General features: G+C 27.7%; 1 protein-coding gene across 1 annotated transcript in view; it reads left to right on the top strand.

Moving 5' to 3' along the window:
• The first annotated feature begins 605 nt into the window (after nt 1-605).
• Nucleotides 606-18,261, top strand: part of LOC100206753 (histone acetyltransferase KAT8) — a 49,782-nt gene continuing 32,126 nt past the window's right edge. The window contains exons 1-2 of the mRNA XM_065813399.1: nt 606-887; nt 4,838-4,909. Coding sequence (XP_065669471.1) covers nt 668-887; nt 4,838-4,909 — 292 coding nt within the window. The 5' untranslated portion in view covers nt 606-667. The remainder of the gene's footprint in view (nt 888-4,837; nt 4,910-18,261) is intronic.

Here is an 18,261-nt window from a genome sequence, read left to right as displayed (position 1 = left end):
GAATTCATTTAAAAAACGCGCGTAATAAGTTTGTTGTAAATAACTTTAGCAAATTTACCTTTGGCTCTAAACTCCTTTACTTCTTTAAACAACTTTTTCCTAATTTCCGTGGTTCTTTCGCTTAAATCTTCATTAACATATAGTTTTTCATTCCAAAGTTTTAGTTTGATAAGTTTTTCAAAAACTGCGTTTCTTTCTTTGTAATTAAGAAACTTTACTATTATTGTTCTGTTCTTTTTAACTCCTTTTTCATTTCTTTCCTGTTCGATGCGCCCTTTCAATCTCTAAATCATTTGTAAAACCAAACTTGGATTTTAAGGCTTCTTGAATTTTTCTCTCGCTGTCTTCCCATGATTCGTTCTCGCTTTCTTCGACATTTATGTCATTTTTATTTTGTGACTGATGTTATATTATAATAAAAGTATAAAAACATATTTTTAGAGTTATACAATTTTTGAACATTTTATTAGAAAACATTACACACTATTTCAATAATTTACTGGTACTAAGTAGTTTTTATTTTACCGGGTATTTAAAAGCTCGGTAATTTTGCATTTACCGTGTCATTTGCATTCTGTGCCGTACTTTTGGATTAATTTAATTATTTTAAGTAAACATACTTTGCCGTCTGTAAGTTTGGATTGATATTTTTAAACCATTTCAAAACATGATACAAAAAATGTCTGAGAAGAGTCTTAACGACACTGAGGAATATACAAATATAAAAGAAGTACTATTAATATCTGAACCTATGCTAAGTCATGATGTTAGTTATGTTACTCACAAAGATGACACATCAAATGAAGTAAATCAGTATGAGAAACTATCCTACAAAAAGCACAATGGCGAGCATTGCTTTGTAAAAAGAAGTGATTCAGAGGAATGGCGTTAGTTAATAGTTGATTTAAAATTTGATAACAAGGAGCGGTGAATCAAATGTTTTGCTAAAAATTATAAAATTTTACAAAACATTTCTTTAAAAAAATTTCAAAGTTTAGAAAACGTGCGTAACTTGTACGCGCTTTAATTATTTTGATAGGAAATTTATTTACAAAAAGAATTAATTTAATTACTTTTAAAAAACCACAAAACAAAATATTTGCTTATACATTATTACCACTAATTTTTTTCTGTCAAAAATAGTAAAAATTTTGATTCAGCACTCCATCAAAAAATTAAAAAATACCGTTACGAATTTCAATACATACCTGAATTTGATATTATAAAAGTAATATTCTTATGATATTACAACTGTTAGACTAATTTTTCTATATTGACTTAAGTGAATATTTTATTAATGCTTTAGCTCTTTCATGTGTAGTTTTGTGGCTTTTACTTGTGTAAATTTATTAATGTTTATTTTTCTCTCTCGTTATTTTAATAAGAGTTGGATTTTATGTCATTATTCCCTTACCTTTCCTTTAATTACTTTGTTTTAAATCTTGTCCTCAGCTATGTGCTGACTTTAAATTATTTAATTTGATGTATCCTTTGGCTACTAATCCTTTTTCAGCTTATCATATCATGAACTGTAAATCAGTGATTATAAATAATTATGATAATTTAGCAACAACAAAATATAAAACATTATATTTTGTTGCTGGATAACAGTTTCCAGATATGTAGTTGTGTATAATTTTCAGTATGTGTATAGTTTAGCATGAGTATTTCTTGGCACATAAGATATAATTCTTGCTGGTTTCTTTTCTATAACATCTAATTTTTAAAGGTGAGTGACTCACTTTTAAATTTTTGAGTATTTACTTCTACTGAGAACAGTATATGCAACCTCAGATTTAGGAAAAATAAGGTCAGCAATTTATTGCTAACCTTAAACTTTTAGAGATTGGCATCAGGTTGGCAAACAAAAATTGATACAATGGTTTACCATAAAATATAGATACAAGGTCAGCGATTTTTTTGCTGACCTCAAACACTTTAAGGTCATCAATTAAGTTGAAATTGCCAAATGCCGACCCTAATTTCGAGAACTGTATATGGGATTTGTAGTAGTTATTTCGAGAGTATTGAGGATGCTTTTTCTAAAACACCTAATGTGCCATTACATTCATGTATTGTAGAGTCAATCTGTGCTGCTAATGTAAGACGTTTATCTAGAGTAACAAGTAATTTAACTTATATCTTATAATTTTAAAGTTTTAAACTTGATTTTAAATTTACTAAGTTTAAGAAGTTGGCTCTGTTTATTCAATTCTTTATCAATACAACACAAAGAGCTCAGATATAGTAATCTTTATTAATTAGTTCTAAACACATTAAATATTTATTTGCTTTAATGAAAAAATTACATAATCATAAGCTAATATTTAAAATGTTATAGAGTTGAAGTTATTTTGAAAATACTACATCATAAAGTATTGCTTTCAATCTGAAAAATACTTTTACATGCTTTTATTTTACATATATATTATTTTATATATGTGTGTATATATATTTATATATATATATATATATATATATATATATATATATATATATATATATATATATATATATATATATATATATATATATATATATATATATATAGAGAGAGAGAGAGAGAGAGAGAGAGAGAGAGAGAGAGAGAGAGAGAGAGAGAGAGAGAGAGAGAGAGATTATTGTTCCACTTCGCATTGAATAAACCTAAATTAAAGCAACACCTAGTAGGTGCTTATATAAATGTGGTGTTTGCTAAATTGGCCTGTTAATCTGTTCAGTAATTGTTTCTTTATGCTCTAAAAACTTTTACTTATGAATCAAAGTTTTTAAATTAATTTTTAAACTATTTGATCTAGATGATCTATTATCAGAATAAAAAAGTTGCTTTTTATACCTTTTTCAGTAGATCTTGAATTTGGCATGCATCGATTCAGTGGTTTCCTCACTGAAAACTTCCAGCCCAGTTTCATTCTTTTAGTAAATTCCTTAAAGTGATGAAAAATGACTTGTCCTTTTGTAAGTGGCAAATTCCAAGAGCTAGGTAAGAATGCTTGAATTCTGAAATTCTTTGACATAATTTTGCCTATGAGATTTTTCCGAAGCAAGCTTTTTTTATAAATTGAAACTTTCTGAAAAAATTATAAAAAGGCATTGCTTGCAATTCACTATGTTTTTGGGCAAGTCTCTGAAGAATTGCAAATGCCATTTGGAATTTTCTCATAATTGAAATCAAAATTACATATACAAATATTCTTGGCTCTTTCAATTAAAAAATCAGTTAATAAGTGATCACTTTTCTTCAAACGCAAAAAGCAAGCAGATTTTTTGTAATCACTGTGAGTTTTTGCTGAATTAGGCATTTTGACAAAGACAAGTTTTTAACAAAATGTCAATTTATTTGCTTACATTATTTCAGCGACAAAAATTTGGCACTAACATATTTCAATTTTTTTGCAGTCAAATTTCAATTTTTATTAAAGAAGAAAAGAAAAATTAAACTTGGCCCTAAAGGAATGTTGGTTGGAGATGTTTGCAACATTTAAGATAAAAGAAAAAGGTTTTTTTTGTGATCTTTAGTAATGGAAACACATTTGATTGATGAAGTTTTTAATGCAATAAGGCAGAAACCTTAAGTACAAATTTCTCGTGCATACATAATTAAAATATTTTAATTTTTGCTTTTAAGTGATTTCTTTTACCTATAGAATCACACCTCCAAGAGATTTTTTGGGTTGTTTTTAATGAGGGTAGGACCCCTGTTTAAATGAATGTGTATGTTTTGTAACAATATAGAATTATTAATATGTATGATAAAAATCTGTTAACATTGTATTGTAGATCATGAATAGGTTCTTAGTGTTTCACCATTCATATTTTTGGTATTCTAAGTTTGTTTTTTTTCTCTCTGTTTTCAAATTGGTACGGAAATTGGTAGTTTCAAAGAAATTGGTACTTACAAAGTACTGATTTTTGCACATGGTAATAAAAGAAGTTCAATATTAGTTTTGACATTCATCTCACTTAGAGATTACTAAATAAGATGAACGTATTGATTACTATTATCAGTCAAACCTGGTTCGTGGTACCAATTTTGGTACCACGTGTCAGCAGATTTTTTGAAAAAGATATGAATATATACAAAAAAATAAGTCAATTTTTTTTTGTATACATTCACATAGTTATTATTTTATAATCATCTTGAAACTTATGTAACAAGTACAACAATGACAAATGGTGACAAGGTTTGAATATCAAATTCAGTATTTCAAATTTTATGCAATCTTTATTTGGTAAAGATTTTGAGTAAAATACTTAAAAGATGTTTACTTAATAAATACTTAAAAGAATTCTGAAGTACCACTTCAGTTATTTGATGTTTGAATGGTAACCATATAGTTTCTTATATAAAAAAACTTTAAAAATTACTTGTGATTTATTTTCTTTATTCATAACAGTTGTGTGGATAAGATATTGAGTTTGGATAGCTGGGTAATTTTGATAATTTCTTTGATATAAACTCCATTTCTTGTATTTTTCTCACTCTTTAAACACAACAAGTTGAAAAGTCTAAATATTTTAGTTATAAAGGTTAATTATTAGCTAAAGCGCAGTGACTAAAGCTGTCTAACTATTTTACATAAATATCTATGTACATTCTATTTAATTTGAATGTGTAATCTGCACAATAGATAGTATCGGCATTATACGAACAAGAATGATAATTTATTTTATTATTTTCACTCATATAAAACAAGATTTTGTTATAAAAAAAATAATTTTTTTATAACAAAATCTTGTTTTATATGAGTGAAAAAAATTGTATTAAGTTTTGTGATTATAATATAATTTTACTAATTAAACTAAAATCACAAAATAAACCATGTTTATTTTTTAGAACTTTCTGAAATAATACACAGTCGAAAGCAAGCTGATGGACTGATAGAATATTATGTTCACTATCAAGGATGTAAGTTAAGAGTATTAAATGAGTTTATTTATAATAATAATAACTTGACTAGTATATAAAGACATCAGGAAAAATTGAAAAAGTTATCATCAAATGGGATGAATTTGATAATGGAGGTGACTGATAATTTTGATAATTGCAAAGTAACCTCTCATTTCTATTTTCTTATTTCCGGTAAATAATCTTTTTTTTTTTATTCTGATAATTGGGATGTGATTTTAACTTAGGCATGTGTTAACCAGACTCAAACTCTGATAATTGTGATAATTGTGATAACTTCTGATAATTGTGATGTGATTTTAACTTGGGCATGTGTTAACCAGACTCAAACAACAAAATAGCAATTTTCACATGTAGGGACACAAAATAGCAGAAACCTTATAAATTAAATTTCTAAATAATGGTAAAATAATGTTATTACATTATTTTAAGAACTTAACTAATTTAAAATTAAAAAAATTATAAATCCGTATTTTTCAAGTTTTATAAAGTTTGTTAAATCATTTTTAATATTATCTATTACTTAATTAAAATCTATAATAAAATAATTGTTTTGACTGTCCATATCCACAGAGCAATCCGAGTAACCAAAAACAAGTTGTATATTTCAGTGGTTATATCACTGGAATATCCAATTAAACATCTAAATATGGGTATTTAGAAATTTAATTTACAAGATTTCTAACTCCAAGTTATTACTTAGAATGTGGAGTTGAATTATAAACTCTTCTATGTGTTTATACTGGTGTTAAAAATATAATGGTAAACAAAAGTAATATAGCAATTATTACTGCTCAACTGGTGGAATAAACATTAAAAAAAAACTGGTAGAATAAACTTTACAAATATAATTTCACACTCAAGAATAAATAAAAATTTATCAACAGATTTAAAACTTTATTATCAAATCATCAGGCGCTCAGGTCATTATTAACAAGTCTATAGATTAATTATCATTTTTCTATATAAATATGTAATTTTTTTTATTTTTTAAATCCATTGCTTGAATTTTTCTCTCAGCAAATCTAGAACTTCTCTGGGAAATTTGTGCAAACTTTGGTTGTTACTTAACTTTAATTTTCTTAGAGATGTTATAATAGGATCACTGTACACAAGAAGCCTATAGATCAAATCTTGGTTTGTATCCTTTCTCAAGGTTGTTTCTGATAAAAAGTTCACAAAAGTTCTTAGAGTCTTTATTTTGGGCCTCTAATGTCACTTCTAATATTTTTCAAATTGGATGGTATTGTCTTGTGATTATAGCATAACTATTAGGATGTCTCGAAAATTTTATTTTGAAACCATTATCATAATGTATAGGTAGCTTTCAGTGAAAAGTTTTAAAACCAACTTTAAGGTAAAGAAAGTGTTTTTATGCAATCTCAATTAATAAAATCTTTCAATAAAATCTTGGTTCAACTTAATGTAACTTTCAGGCCAATCATTTATGGCTGAAAACAAGTAGAAACAAATAAAAATGATTTAAAGACTCTGTCTCACTAGCTGCTATGCCTTTTACTCTCCACAACAAAAGTTTTTTCCTGGTAACTTAGGCGAAAATATAAGGCAACTTTGCTTATTAAAAAAATTATCAAAAGATGACATTGGAACAATGGCTGTCTGGATTCCAGGCTTTTTAACAAGCTAAAAGATATATATCAAGTGTAGCTTGTAGCATAGACTTTTAAGTCATTCAACATTTGGAACTGAAAAAGTTTTTAAATTCTTAAAAGTTCTAAAGTCAATGCAAAGGACCTGAATATTCATGAAAAACACAAAGTATATTTTAGCAATGTTTGTTCACTTGAGAATAGCAGGTACTACTGTCTCTGAATCATTTGGGCGATAGTTCTGTGTGATGTGCAGCACCAGCAGGTAGAGACAGTAGTTTATAAATCTGATCTCATCAAGGTTGTTAGCCAGGGAAAAATTTTATACAGTTTTTTGCAATATTGGGAACTTAGGTGTGCTAAAAAAAAAAAAACAAGAACAAAATACAATTGTTTGCAAAGTTAAAAAGTTTTAACTATTATTTACATATATTGTCTTTTATATTTATTTTCATTTTAAAGTTATTAATGTAAAGAAAAAAATTCTTGATAGTATTAAATTTGTAACAAAACTTTTTTTATGATTTCCGCGATCCTCTTGTAACTTTTTAAATAGCTGAAACAACTTCTTAAAACTAATGGTAAAAAAATGCTTTAAAAAAGTTTTTGAACTATTTTACATAGATGTTCGTATTTTTGTTTATCTAATTTTATATTATAATTTTATCATTAAATAAATTTTTATGTGTAAATTTTAAATAAATTTATAGTGATTTAAAATTGCATTAAATATGATATTTAAGGCTTTAAAATATTGTCAGCAGTAAAAAAAGTTATTTAAATCGATAGCTTTTAAATGAAAAAATTTTCTATAGAATAGAATGTTAGTTAAAAGAACTTTCGTTGCAATATGCTATTTTAAAATTAGTTTAAATAAGCAATAAAGGGACAAAGTTAGATTCGTTCACCTCACGATAGCGGCAAGGGAGTTTCATTTAAATATTTTGCATACTAGGTATTTAAATTAAAAAAAAAAAAAATTACAAATACAAAATTTAAGTAAATTTTGTATTTGTAAATTTAAAAAAAAATTGATTTTTGTATTTATAAGTATTGTTTCTGTAAATTAAACTTTTGCATTTGAAAATAAAATAGAAAAATATTATAAAAATTTATGTATAAATCATCTTTTTTGTTTTAAGCAAATATAACATAAAGGGTATGTTTCATTGCAAGTTTCAATTTTGATTTTTTTGTTGTTGTTATTATCGGTGTACTTTATCAGCAAATTTAGTTAACTGAAAGTATTTTTAATTCTTTTAATATAAAAACGTTAATAACTTATTTTAAAGTTTATTAGTTATTATTTATTATTATGCAAAAGTTTTTGTAACTTTCCTAACTTAAGGTTAAGTAAAGTAAAAAGTAAGTAAAAATGTAAATAAAGACTTTTTGAGAAATAAAAATAAATAAAAATTCTAATTTCATAAACATATTGAAAAATCTAAACTAGATTTAATTAGACTGATGTCAATTAAAGTTAAAAACAAATTAAAGTTTTTTTTAACTTTTGAATGAACAATCTTGCTTGATAATGACAACACTTTATTCCACATTAAAATAAAAACTGATCAACTTAATTTATTTCTTTGTTGGGTGTACTATTATATATTCTACGTCGTGCATACTATTATGTATTCTATGTGTCTAGCGTAACATCATAAATCTGAGCCTGATATAAAATTTTTTTTCTATGATCTTTTGAAGCATTAGAAATTTTAAACCAATTGGGAATTCTGTGTTAAATGCGGTGCCATCAGGCTTGCAAACACCCTGATCATGGTGAGATCCTGGGTGTTTGAAGGATAAATTAAATATATGTGTGCTCAGGAAATAAACCAGAAGCTGGTAAAGATACTTGACTTTGCTTTTCTGGAAAGTGTTTTCTCTGAAGTGCTATGGTATAGAATTCTACTGCAAATGAATGCCTAGCTCTTTGACCATTGCCATTTTATCAGTCATTTTAAGCATCTTGTGACCATTCAAATGACATTCTTTTTGTTTGCTTGGACTTTTTCTCGTGTCAAAAACAAGTTTCATGACATGACACTCAAATATGTAGTTTCTGCACATCAGCCAGAGAAAAAAGCCTTCCCAAAGCACGATCAACAATATTCTTTATGGCTCCTTTATTCTTGTCTGTGTTGCTGACTGTTATGTCAGCACATTCACCAATGGTCTGATCTGAAAGCTTATAGTATTAGAGGATTTTTTGAATAGCAATGACCTCATCCTTTCCCTTGATACTTTCAATCTTTAAGATGCCAAGTAAAAAGTCGCTTCAGACAAAGAAACACTTACAACAGTTCTTTTGTGATCCTGAGTTAAATACTAATTGTACTTCTTTTGAAATCTTCCTGGTCTTCATAAGAGGCATAAAAGTCAGAATCTAGCAGGATGTCACTGTCTGTGCTCAAGGAAACTTCAAACTTGTTGTCTGCTAGTTAATCTACTTTCCTTTTATTCTTTCCCTGCCTGCCTGCAGTTTTGTAATCCTTAGTTTATATTGTATTTTGACTTTTTTTTTTCTGAAGCCATTGTCTGAATTTTAAGTGTATCTAGTACCATGAATACTATATGCCATAGTACCATGGTATATAGTTTTAGTGCAGTTAAGCAAAAGCTTTTAAATTTTGTTGTATCTATTTCATATCCCGAAGACAAAGTGACTAAAAGAATATAAAAAATAATATATTAAAGTTTCATCAACTTTCAATATCTCGGCAGTTGATTTTTTGTTGGCATAAGCTCTGCGGGCAGTATTTCCATTATTACAAGTGAATTAAAATTTTGGAAATTGGTATACATTAAAATATTTTCTAATATATATACATATATACATATATATATATATATATATATATATATATATATATATATATATACATATATATATATATATATATATATATATATATATATATATATTTATATATATATATATATATATATAATATATATATATATATACAAGTGAATTAAAATTTTGGAAATTGGTATACATTAAAATATTTTCTAATATATATACATATATATATATATATATATATATATATATATATATATATATATATATATATATATATATATATATATATATATATATATATATATATATATATATATATATATACAGAAGACTTAAAAAGTTGAAGGTTGTATGAATCAGGAAAACATGAAGATGGGAGGGAGTTCCAAAGGATTGAGGTGTGGGGAAAAAAAACTAAACAAATAAAAGTTTTTAGAGCATGCAGGATCAAAAACCATATTGATTCTCTGACACTATGTTATTTGATACCAAATGGGATGTGAAAATTTGTTCATCAAAGACCTTGCTAATAACAGAAAGAAGTCTAATCGGACGATAATTTAAGGGGTCAGAATGTTCACCGAAGTTTTTGAAAGTTGGAACAACAGATGCCTTTTTCCAGCAGGCAGGAAAACAACACTCAGTCGAGCACTTATTAAATACTTTAAAGAAAATTGAATAGAGTTTTGGAGAGCAATTTTGTAAGACTATGATAGGAATGTTGTCTGGACCACAAGCCTTATGACTTTAACAATGGAAGCTGGAGTGATTTGAATGTCTAATAATGGGTTAACCTGTTTAATTGGAATAGAAGAAGAGTATGGCCATAATATTTAAAAGTCAAATTTAAAGAAAAGTTCTTTGCAAATAGTTCTGTCTTTTCCTTGGGAGTAGTAATAAGATCAGCCCATGAATGAGAGATGCAATGTTAAACCTAGTTTTTTTAACGACACTGTTGAAGATTTTTCAAAAGTCTCTAGAGCCTAACTTCTCAGGTAAGATACGAGATTTAGTGAACTGAAAATAATGGAGCTTAGCATCTGACAGCACCTTTTTACATTGATTTCTTGCAATAATGAATAGTCGTTTTTTCTCAAAGGAGTTGTTCTTTTTCAAAAAGATGAAAAAAATGGTTACAATTAGATATAGCAGCTGCACAAGAGGGTGAAAACCATGGAGCAGAATGAGGCTTGACTTGGAACCGACGAGAAGGAATTAAAGCTTCCATTCCTGGCACATTTTTCAGCTGAGGGGGAAAAGACTTCAGCCCAAGGATCGTCATGAAGAAAATCACCAAAAGAATCTTAGTCAGTTTTAGGGTAGTAGTAAATAGTGTGAAAAAGGTTTAAAGAGATCATTGCATGGTCAGAACCACCTAAAGGAGAGAAAGGAAAAACTGAACACAAGCTAGGATCAGAGACCAGACATTAATCAAGGAGTGATGGTAAATAACAGGATTGTTAGAAAAACAATTCACAAAGTTAACTATCTGAGTAAGAGATTGAGAAATGCAGAAGTTATAGGCTTTAGTGCTAGCAGGGTGGCATTAGAGCCAAGATCAGTGGCATTAGAGCCAAGCCATTCAGTGTGATGAGTGTTAAAGTCACTAATAACAACAATATTGGCAGAGGGGTGAAGAGAGAGGGCATGGTCAATTTGATCAGAAATTACATCTAAAAGAGTGCAGTCTTGGGAAGAATGAGAAGGATAAAGAACAAAGAGAAAGGTGATAGAGTACACTCTACAAGGCAGCATGGGGCAGGTAGTACTGGGTTACATAATACCATTAGCAGGGTAATCATGATGATTATGAACCTGACCTGAAGTAATTAAAAGTAGCTACATCTTGCAAACAGTACCAAATCAGTACTAAAACATTGGGCCTGATATTTTGGAAATGGATTAGGAAAAATATTACATCTAACAGAATACTAAAAATAAGGGTGAGCATTGGTTTTAAAGTTAGAGTGTCTAGTTAGTTAATGAGCTAACACTGCATCAAAACAGTTTTAAATATTTAAACCGAACACTTAAACATTCAAACAGAATCTCCATCTATATAAAAGACACAAATATATATATATATATATATATATGCATATATGCATATATTGCTATAGGCATAACCGATTTTAAATTGTACTGATGACAAGAAGCAAACTCCTTCCAGCTTTTGCTTAGGAAGTGAATCTCACATGGCAGTAGGACAGGGTTTGACTTATGTATTGCATGAAAATATCAGCATTTTCCAAGATAAAAATTACTGTCAAAATGCATAAAAATGTTAAAAAAATTATTGTAAAGCTTTTATAAAGATACCTACATGAATATAATATATATATATATATATATATATATATATATATATATATATATAAATTTAGATATGATAACTGAAATGATTGACAAATAAAAAGTTAGGGCCGGTCAGAGGAAAATCTTAAAAAAGGGAGAAAAGTCCTTTGAGGAGCAGTAAAAATCTTTTCTAGTAATGTGTCATCAAATAAAATCTCATCTATATTGTCAATAAGTATGATAAGTGTCATTGATGTAAATAATAATTTCTTTTAAAGGAAAGAATTATGTAAGAATTTTTTTCTTGTAATTTAAGTAATTATTTCCTTAATTTAAAGCGGTTGTAATTATTAATATTAAAGCCTCCCCAGGAAACGTGTGCGGTTTTTCGTCTTGGACAATACTGTTCAAATTATTACGATAATTGCAAAAAAATTTTAAATTAAACTTTACTTGTGGGTCATTCCATGCCAACTGGACCAAGGTCTAACATGGACCCCTCAGATTTTAATGAAACTTAGTGGGTTAGTTACTATCCATGAGAAAGGCAATTCCTGAAAATTTCAGCATAAAATTTTCTATGGTTCATTAGATATGGTCATTTGAAATTTCTGATATTTCCAAAAATAAAAACTTCAGTAGCAAAAACATGATTTGTTCATACTTTGAAGCTCCATATTTTATAAACAAAATTTCAGAAAACCTTCTAGTTTTTTTATTGTATACAACTCCAGACTAACTTTAAAAAAACTTTGACATTGAATTCTTGAATATCACATTTTTTCCATAATGGCTACCTAAAAAAAAAAAATTACATTAAAAACAATAAAAATAAAGTTATTGTTGTACTTTAGTTTGTATTATAAATTGTAATACAAAGTATTTATGAATTTAAAAGTATTTCATAATCAGTACTAAAAATAAGTCTTTAATTAAGCCTAAATTAAACTCAATTTTTAAATAGCCCTAGCTCTTTCCTGTCCTATCCCCCTCCCCCATCCATTTACTTTTTAACATTCACATTTTTTAACATTCACATCCTAAAATTTTGGTCAATTTGGCATGGAATGACCCTTGTACTTTTTGTCATTAAAATGCATTATAGTAAATAAGTATTATGATTAATATCATACCTGGGGCATTACTGTGAGATTTTAGTGCCTGCATATTAGATTTGTACTTTAAAAATTTAAAAAAATACGTTAGTAATGTTCTTCGTTATGGATATTTAAATTTTTCAGTTATTTGCAATTAGGCAGGGATCATTTTGCAAGAAGTTAGGCTACCAGAAATGACTTGATTTGAGGTTTTGAAACTAGACCATCAACTTCATGTACAAAATAGCTTTAAAATGTGGGGTGACTCAGAGCATCATGTCAAGCATAAAAAAAAACATGCAGCATGGCTCAACTGGTACTCTAAAACGTAAAGGAAAATGCAGAAGAAAGCAGATGTCATCACAACAAGATGATCGAGCTTTGGCAAGACTTTCTAAATCTAATCACAAGATGACATCACGCAGATTGATGGTTGAAATGAACACTTTAGGTGTTCAGATTAGTAGCAGCACAGTGCGAAGAAGATTAATTGAAGCTGGTTTGAGGGCATACTGACCAAGAAAGAAATCGAAATTGACTGCTGCAATGATGAAGAAAAGATTATTATGGGCCAAACAATTTGCCACGTGGACAGCAGAGGACTGAAAAATGGTGAGTTGTCTAAATGTACTTCCATACTGCCAGCAAAATAATTTTTAAATTTGATTAGCAACAAACAAATTAAATGAAATTAACATAACTAGAAATTTGAATTACTAGAATGAGAATAATTGTAACAATTGTAAGTCTATAATGGTAGTCTGTGTAATTCACTGTATATGTGTGTGTTTATGGTATGTTTTTCGAATGAATCAACACTGGAAATATTGGACAACCATTGCCGCTATGTAAGAAGATGACCAGGAGAAAAGTTTCTTCCACAGTGTTTAGCGCAGAAGGTCAAACATCTGACTAAAGTCATGATTTGGAACGTGATATCTTGTAAAGGACCGGGGAGTCTATACATTGTAGATGGCATGATGAATGCGAAACAGTACAAGAAAGTGACAAGAATTTGTCTGATTCCTCAACTAGAGGACTGGTTTCCTGATGGGAATTGCATTTACATGCAAGATGGGGCACCCTGCCATACAGCAAACATTATTAAGGATTACTTTGTTGACATCGGTATGGAAGTGTTGCCCTGGCCGGCATGTAGTCCTGGCCAGCAAGTAGTCCTGATATGAACCCAATTGAAGGGATATGGCACAATCTGAAAGACAGAGTAAACAAGGTCACCACAACTAACAAACATGACCTAATCAAACGCATTAATCATGTATGGTATCACAATCCAGATATCACACAGTTTATTTCCAAATACTATGCAAGTATGCCGAATAGAAGTGCAGCGCTTATAAAAGCCAAGGGTGGTGCAACTTTTTTGTATTTTTTGTTTGTTTTTTGTTTTGTTACAAGTTTTTTTAAAAGAGTAACAAGGGATTTCAACTTCATAAATTAATGATGTAGCATTTAATGTACTGTAGGTATATTGGTGTATATAGGTATGGTATTTAGGTAGGTGTATTGTATGTAAGGTATGGTATGTAGGTAGGTATATTGGTGTATGTAGGTATGGTAAGTAGGTATTTAACTAGCTAATTTTTATTCCTTTTCTCTAAATGAGTATTATCATTGTTTGCAGCCATCCACTTTTTAAGGTATACTTTTATAAAATTAAGTTTTTGTACTCAGAATTCTCTAATTCAATATCTACACTTGAAAATATTGAATTAAACTAGAAGAGTTAATATCAATAAAAGGAATGATATATCATTAGGAATTAGTTAATTTTGTTGTAGTCCATGAATGTCACAGATTTTCGTATTATTACTAAAAAAATAATATTATATTATTGGGCAAACAGTAAATAGTTCAAATAGGTTGTATACATATTGCATTTACTAGTCCAAGCACTTCTTGCTTTAGCAAAAAGCTAAACTTATTTACTAAGAAAAAAAAAACAATTCTTAAATAAGGAAACAAAATTGTAACGAAATATCAAGTTAAAAAATCTTTTATAACAATTTAACAACAATTGAAAGTTTTGATATGCAATTTATTCATGATTATCAGTCCATATAATTAAGAAACTAATTTGCTATGTACGCTAGAACTATAAGAAATTTTGTTAATTTTTTTTCTTACGCTTATTACGTTTATTCATTTTTATGTCTTTTCTTTTTTAATAAAGTTTTTGCTATATTTGACGCTTTTTCTCAATACTTATATAATAGGAAAATAAGGAAATAAATTATTATTTATTTGTAAAAAATATTATTTGATTAATATATTTTGTTAATGACGGAATAAGTTAAATAAAAGAATAATATAGTTTCTTGAATAAATGTATTTACAAAATTTGTTGTGTGTCTGAATTAGTTTCTTTTATATTGCCCTATTTCCAATGTTAATACGAATTACTAGAGATGATGAACATAACAATTTCTTTGTTAAAAAAAATGTATTTAAAAACTTAAATAAAAGTTTTAAATAGGCTTCTAAAAATTTCATTAGGAAAGTTCAGTAATTTAAAAATGCACAAGCCCATAAGAAACAAGTTTTTCATGTTAAAAAATGAAACCAGCATGGTTTCATTTTTTTACATAAAAAACTTGTTAAAAAAAATAAAAAATTTCACAAATAAGTAGCAATTAGTTTTCTTTCTTTCTTGTCCATTGATAAAAACAGTAAAGTTTAGCAAAGACATTTAAAAAACAAATTTAAAAATTGTCCATGTTTCTACCGCAATATAAAGTATTTCCTTTATATACTGACTGAAAAAAGTTGCAAAAAAATTGTAAATCAAAAGTTATTTTTATTTTCGTTATATTCTTATCTACTTTTTCCTCGACTTGTATCAATTTTGGTAGTGGAAAATACAATACCAACGCTCTAAAAATAAGGAAACAAAAACAGTTAATATTTAGGTATATCATTTTTTGACAACAATTTTCTTTTTTTTATTAATGATTTTTTTTTAGCTTATTTTATTTAGACTTTCTATTTCATATAGTCTTTGGTTCTTTTATTCGAATATTGCTTATTTATTATTCTCTAGTTTCTTATAGCTTTATTTTGCCTCGAATTCTTAAAACGCTTACTATATAAAAATGTGGTCAAGTTGTCTAAACAAATTACTTTTAGCATGGACACACAAGGCGTGCAACTGCACGCGCTTCGCGGGAGGGCTTATTTAATGTTAAAAGCTCATTATTTTAAAGCCAGTTTATAAATCTATATTATCCTAATCTATATTATTGCAGAATAGTTTTAGTAATAGTAGTAGTAGTAGTAGTAGTAGTAGTAGTAGTAGTAGTAGTAGTAGTAGTAGTAGTAGTAGTAGTAGTAGTAGTAGTAGTAGTAGTAGTAGTAGTTGTATTAGTGCCCCTTTAGGCCTGTTTAACAGGATATCCTTGTCAGCCATTGCAACCGAGGTAATGACGAGAAAGAGTCACAGCACTTTTTTTATATGAAAACATGAATGAAAGTGTATGCAAATATGTAACTTATGTTAACTTCAAATTATGTAATGTTAAAACATACTAAAACGTATATCAAGTTTTACAGCTTTACTTTTCACTTAAAAACTGCATTGCAGCAACATCTCCTTAATTTTGATCTTTAGCATTTATTTTCGTTTTATAAAGACTTTGGTTTGTTAAAAAGTTTTAAAATGTACATCACTCAACATGCCTGTGTGGCTGAGTGGTTAGCTCACAGTTTAGTGGTTAGCTCTGAGTTTCTGAAGCAAAAAGCTGTGGTTGGAATCCTACCACTGGCTTTTTTTTTTTAATCTTTTTTGATTTTTCTGAAATACAAAAAAAAACACTTTTAAAGTTTTATAGATATTATATACATAACATATATAAAGATATTATACACTATAACAAATAAAAGTAAGCAAATTTTTAAAAAAGATTCAAAATTCTAAAAACCTAAAAACACTGGAAGATATTTCTTGTGCATGTGTCATGATTGAGATACTTATATAGTTAATGTGCTCATGTAGTTAGTCCTAACAAACTGTGGATGGTCTGAAAAAAAAAGGTCTAAAACTTAATAAAAAAAATCTATTAAGACAGTCCTGCTATTCCAGAAGGTGCTGTTGCAGTGGCAAAAAAACAAGAAAAAAATTATGTAGCTAGAAAAAACTTTAAAATTTTATTTTAACAATTAAAAGTCTTTTTTGCTACATTTTTTTTTTTGCAATAAATATATCGAATTTAAGCATGTAATAGAAAAAGAAACCATTTTATAAACTCTTATACCGATTGCAATTAATCAACAACTTTCAAGCGGGTTCTATAAATAACGCAGCTTTATTGCATAGCATCTATTATATAACATAACAATAAACAAATATGTTATATGCAAATGTAAAAAATCCACTTATATAACGTTTTATACAGGGTATAAGAAAACTTTTCTAATAATTACAAGTCTGTTTTACTTAAACTGTTTTTTTTTTGAATTTTTGTATTTATGCTATTGTATTTAAAGAAATTGGCGAGATTGAAAAAATATGAAATATGTCTTCTCCAAGCGGAAAATTTAAAACTTCAATTTTAGATTTGTCATGACTTTTCTTTCTCTTGAAAATTTCTGTTTGCTAAAACTACATCATCTTAGTTCCGCTATATTTAATAGGGTTAATTTAAGTATAAATGCCTTTTGCATAAGTTAAGCTTGCCAGATGTATATTGAATGATTGTGTATAATATATGTATTGTATGAGAAAACTTTAAATTTTTATTTTAACAATCAGAAGTTATTTTTGGTATATATAATTTTTTGCTATAAATGTATAGAGCAAGATTGAAAAAATTTCAAAATTTATTACGCTTTGGGATGGATTTGAACCCCCCGAAACAACACAGATGACAGCGCACAAAACCACAATGTCGAGGAATAATTGTGCCAAGGAGTAAAACCAATCATTTTATAAATCTCTTATAAGCTTTACATATGCCAAAAAGATGCAGTTTTTTAATTTTTCCGCTCTTAGAGCAATTTTTTATAATGAGTTATTTTACTAAAAAATATTGAAGTATATATAAGTAATAAGTATGGAATAATGTGTGGAATAGATAAGTATAGAAATAGTCGGTTTGGTGAAGACCTGTATTTTTATGAGTCCTGACTGATAGGATATATAAATAAATAAAAAGTATAGGAGGTTGGTGTAGAATAAACTTAATAAGACCCGTATTTTTATGGGTCTGGTCAGCTAGTGTATTATAAATGCTGATCTTTATATTTTTTTGTAAAGCTATACTGTTAAATAATTTAAATATATAAACTAATTGTACATAGTCTTTTAAAAGTTACTGTTACTATAACTTTGAATAAAAATTAAAAGTTTCATGCTTTTTTTTATTAAAAAAAAGTACATCGAACTGCAACTGATTTCAGCGGTTTTAAAAGATACTGTTATACTCAAAGCAATTTTTTAAATAGTAATATAGAATATTATGAATATGTTTTGTTATATGGTTTTGAGTAGAGTAAAGATTTTATTTTTAAGGTTTTGTCTACCAT

This window comes from Hydra vulgaris, chromosome 12 (genome assembly GCF_038396675.1).
Source record: "Hydra vulgaris chromosome 12, alternate assembly HydraT2T_AEP".
NCBI classification, from domain to species: Eukaryota; Metazoa; Cnidaria; class Hydrozoa; order Anthoathecata; family Hydridae; genus Hydra; species Hydra vulgaris.
The sequence above is the reverse complement of the archived record's forward strand: the minus strand, read 5'-3'. Positions and strand labels throughout refer to the sequence as shown.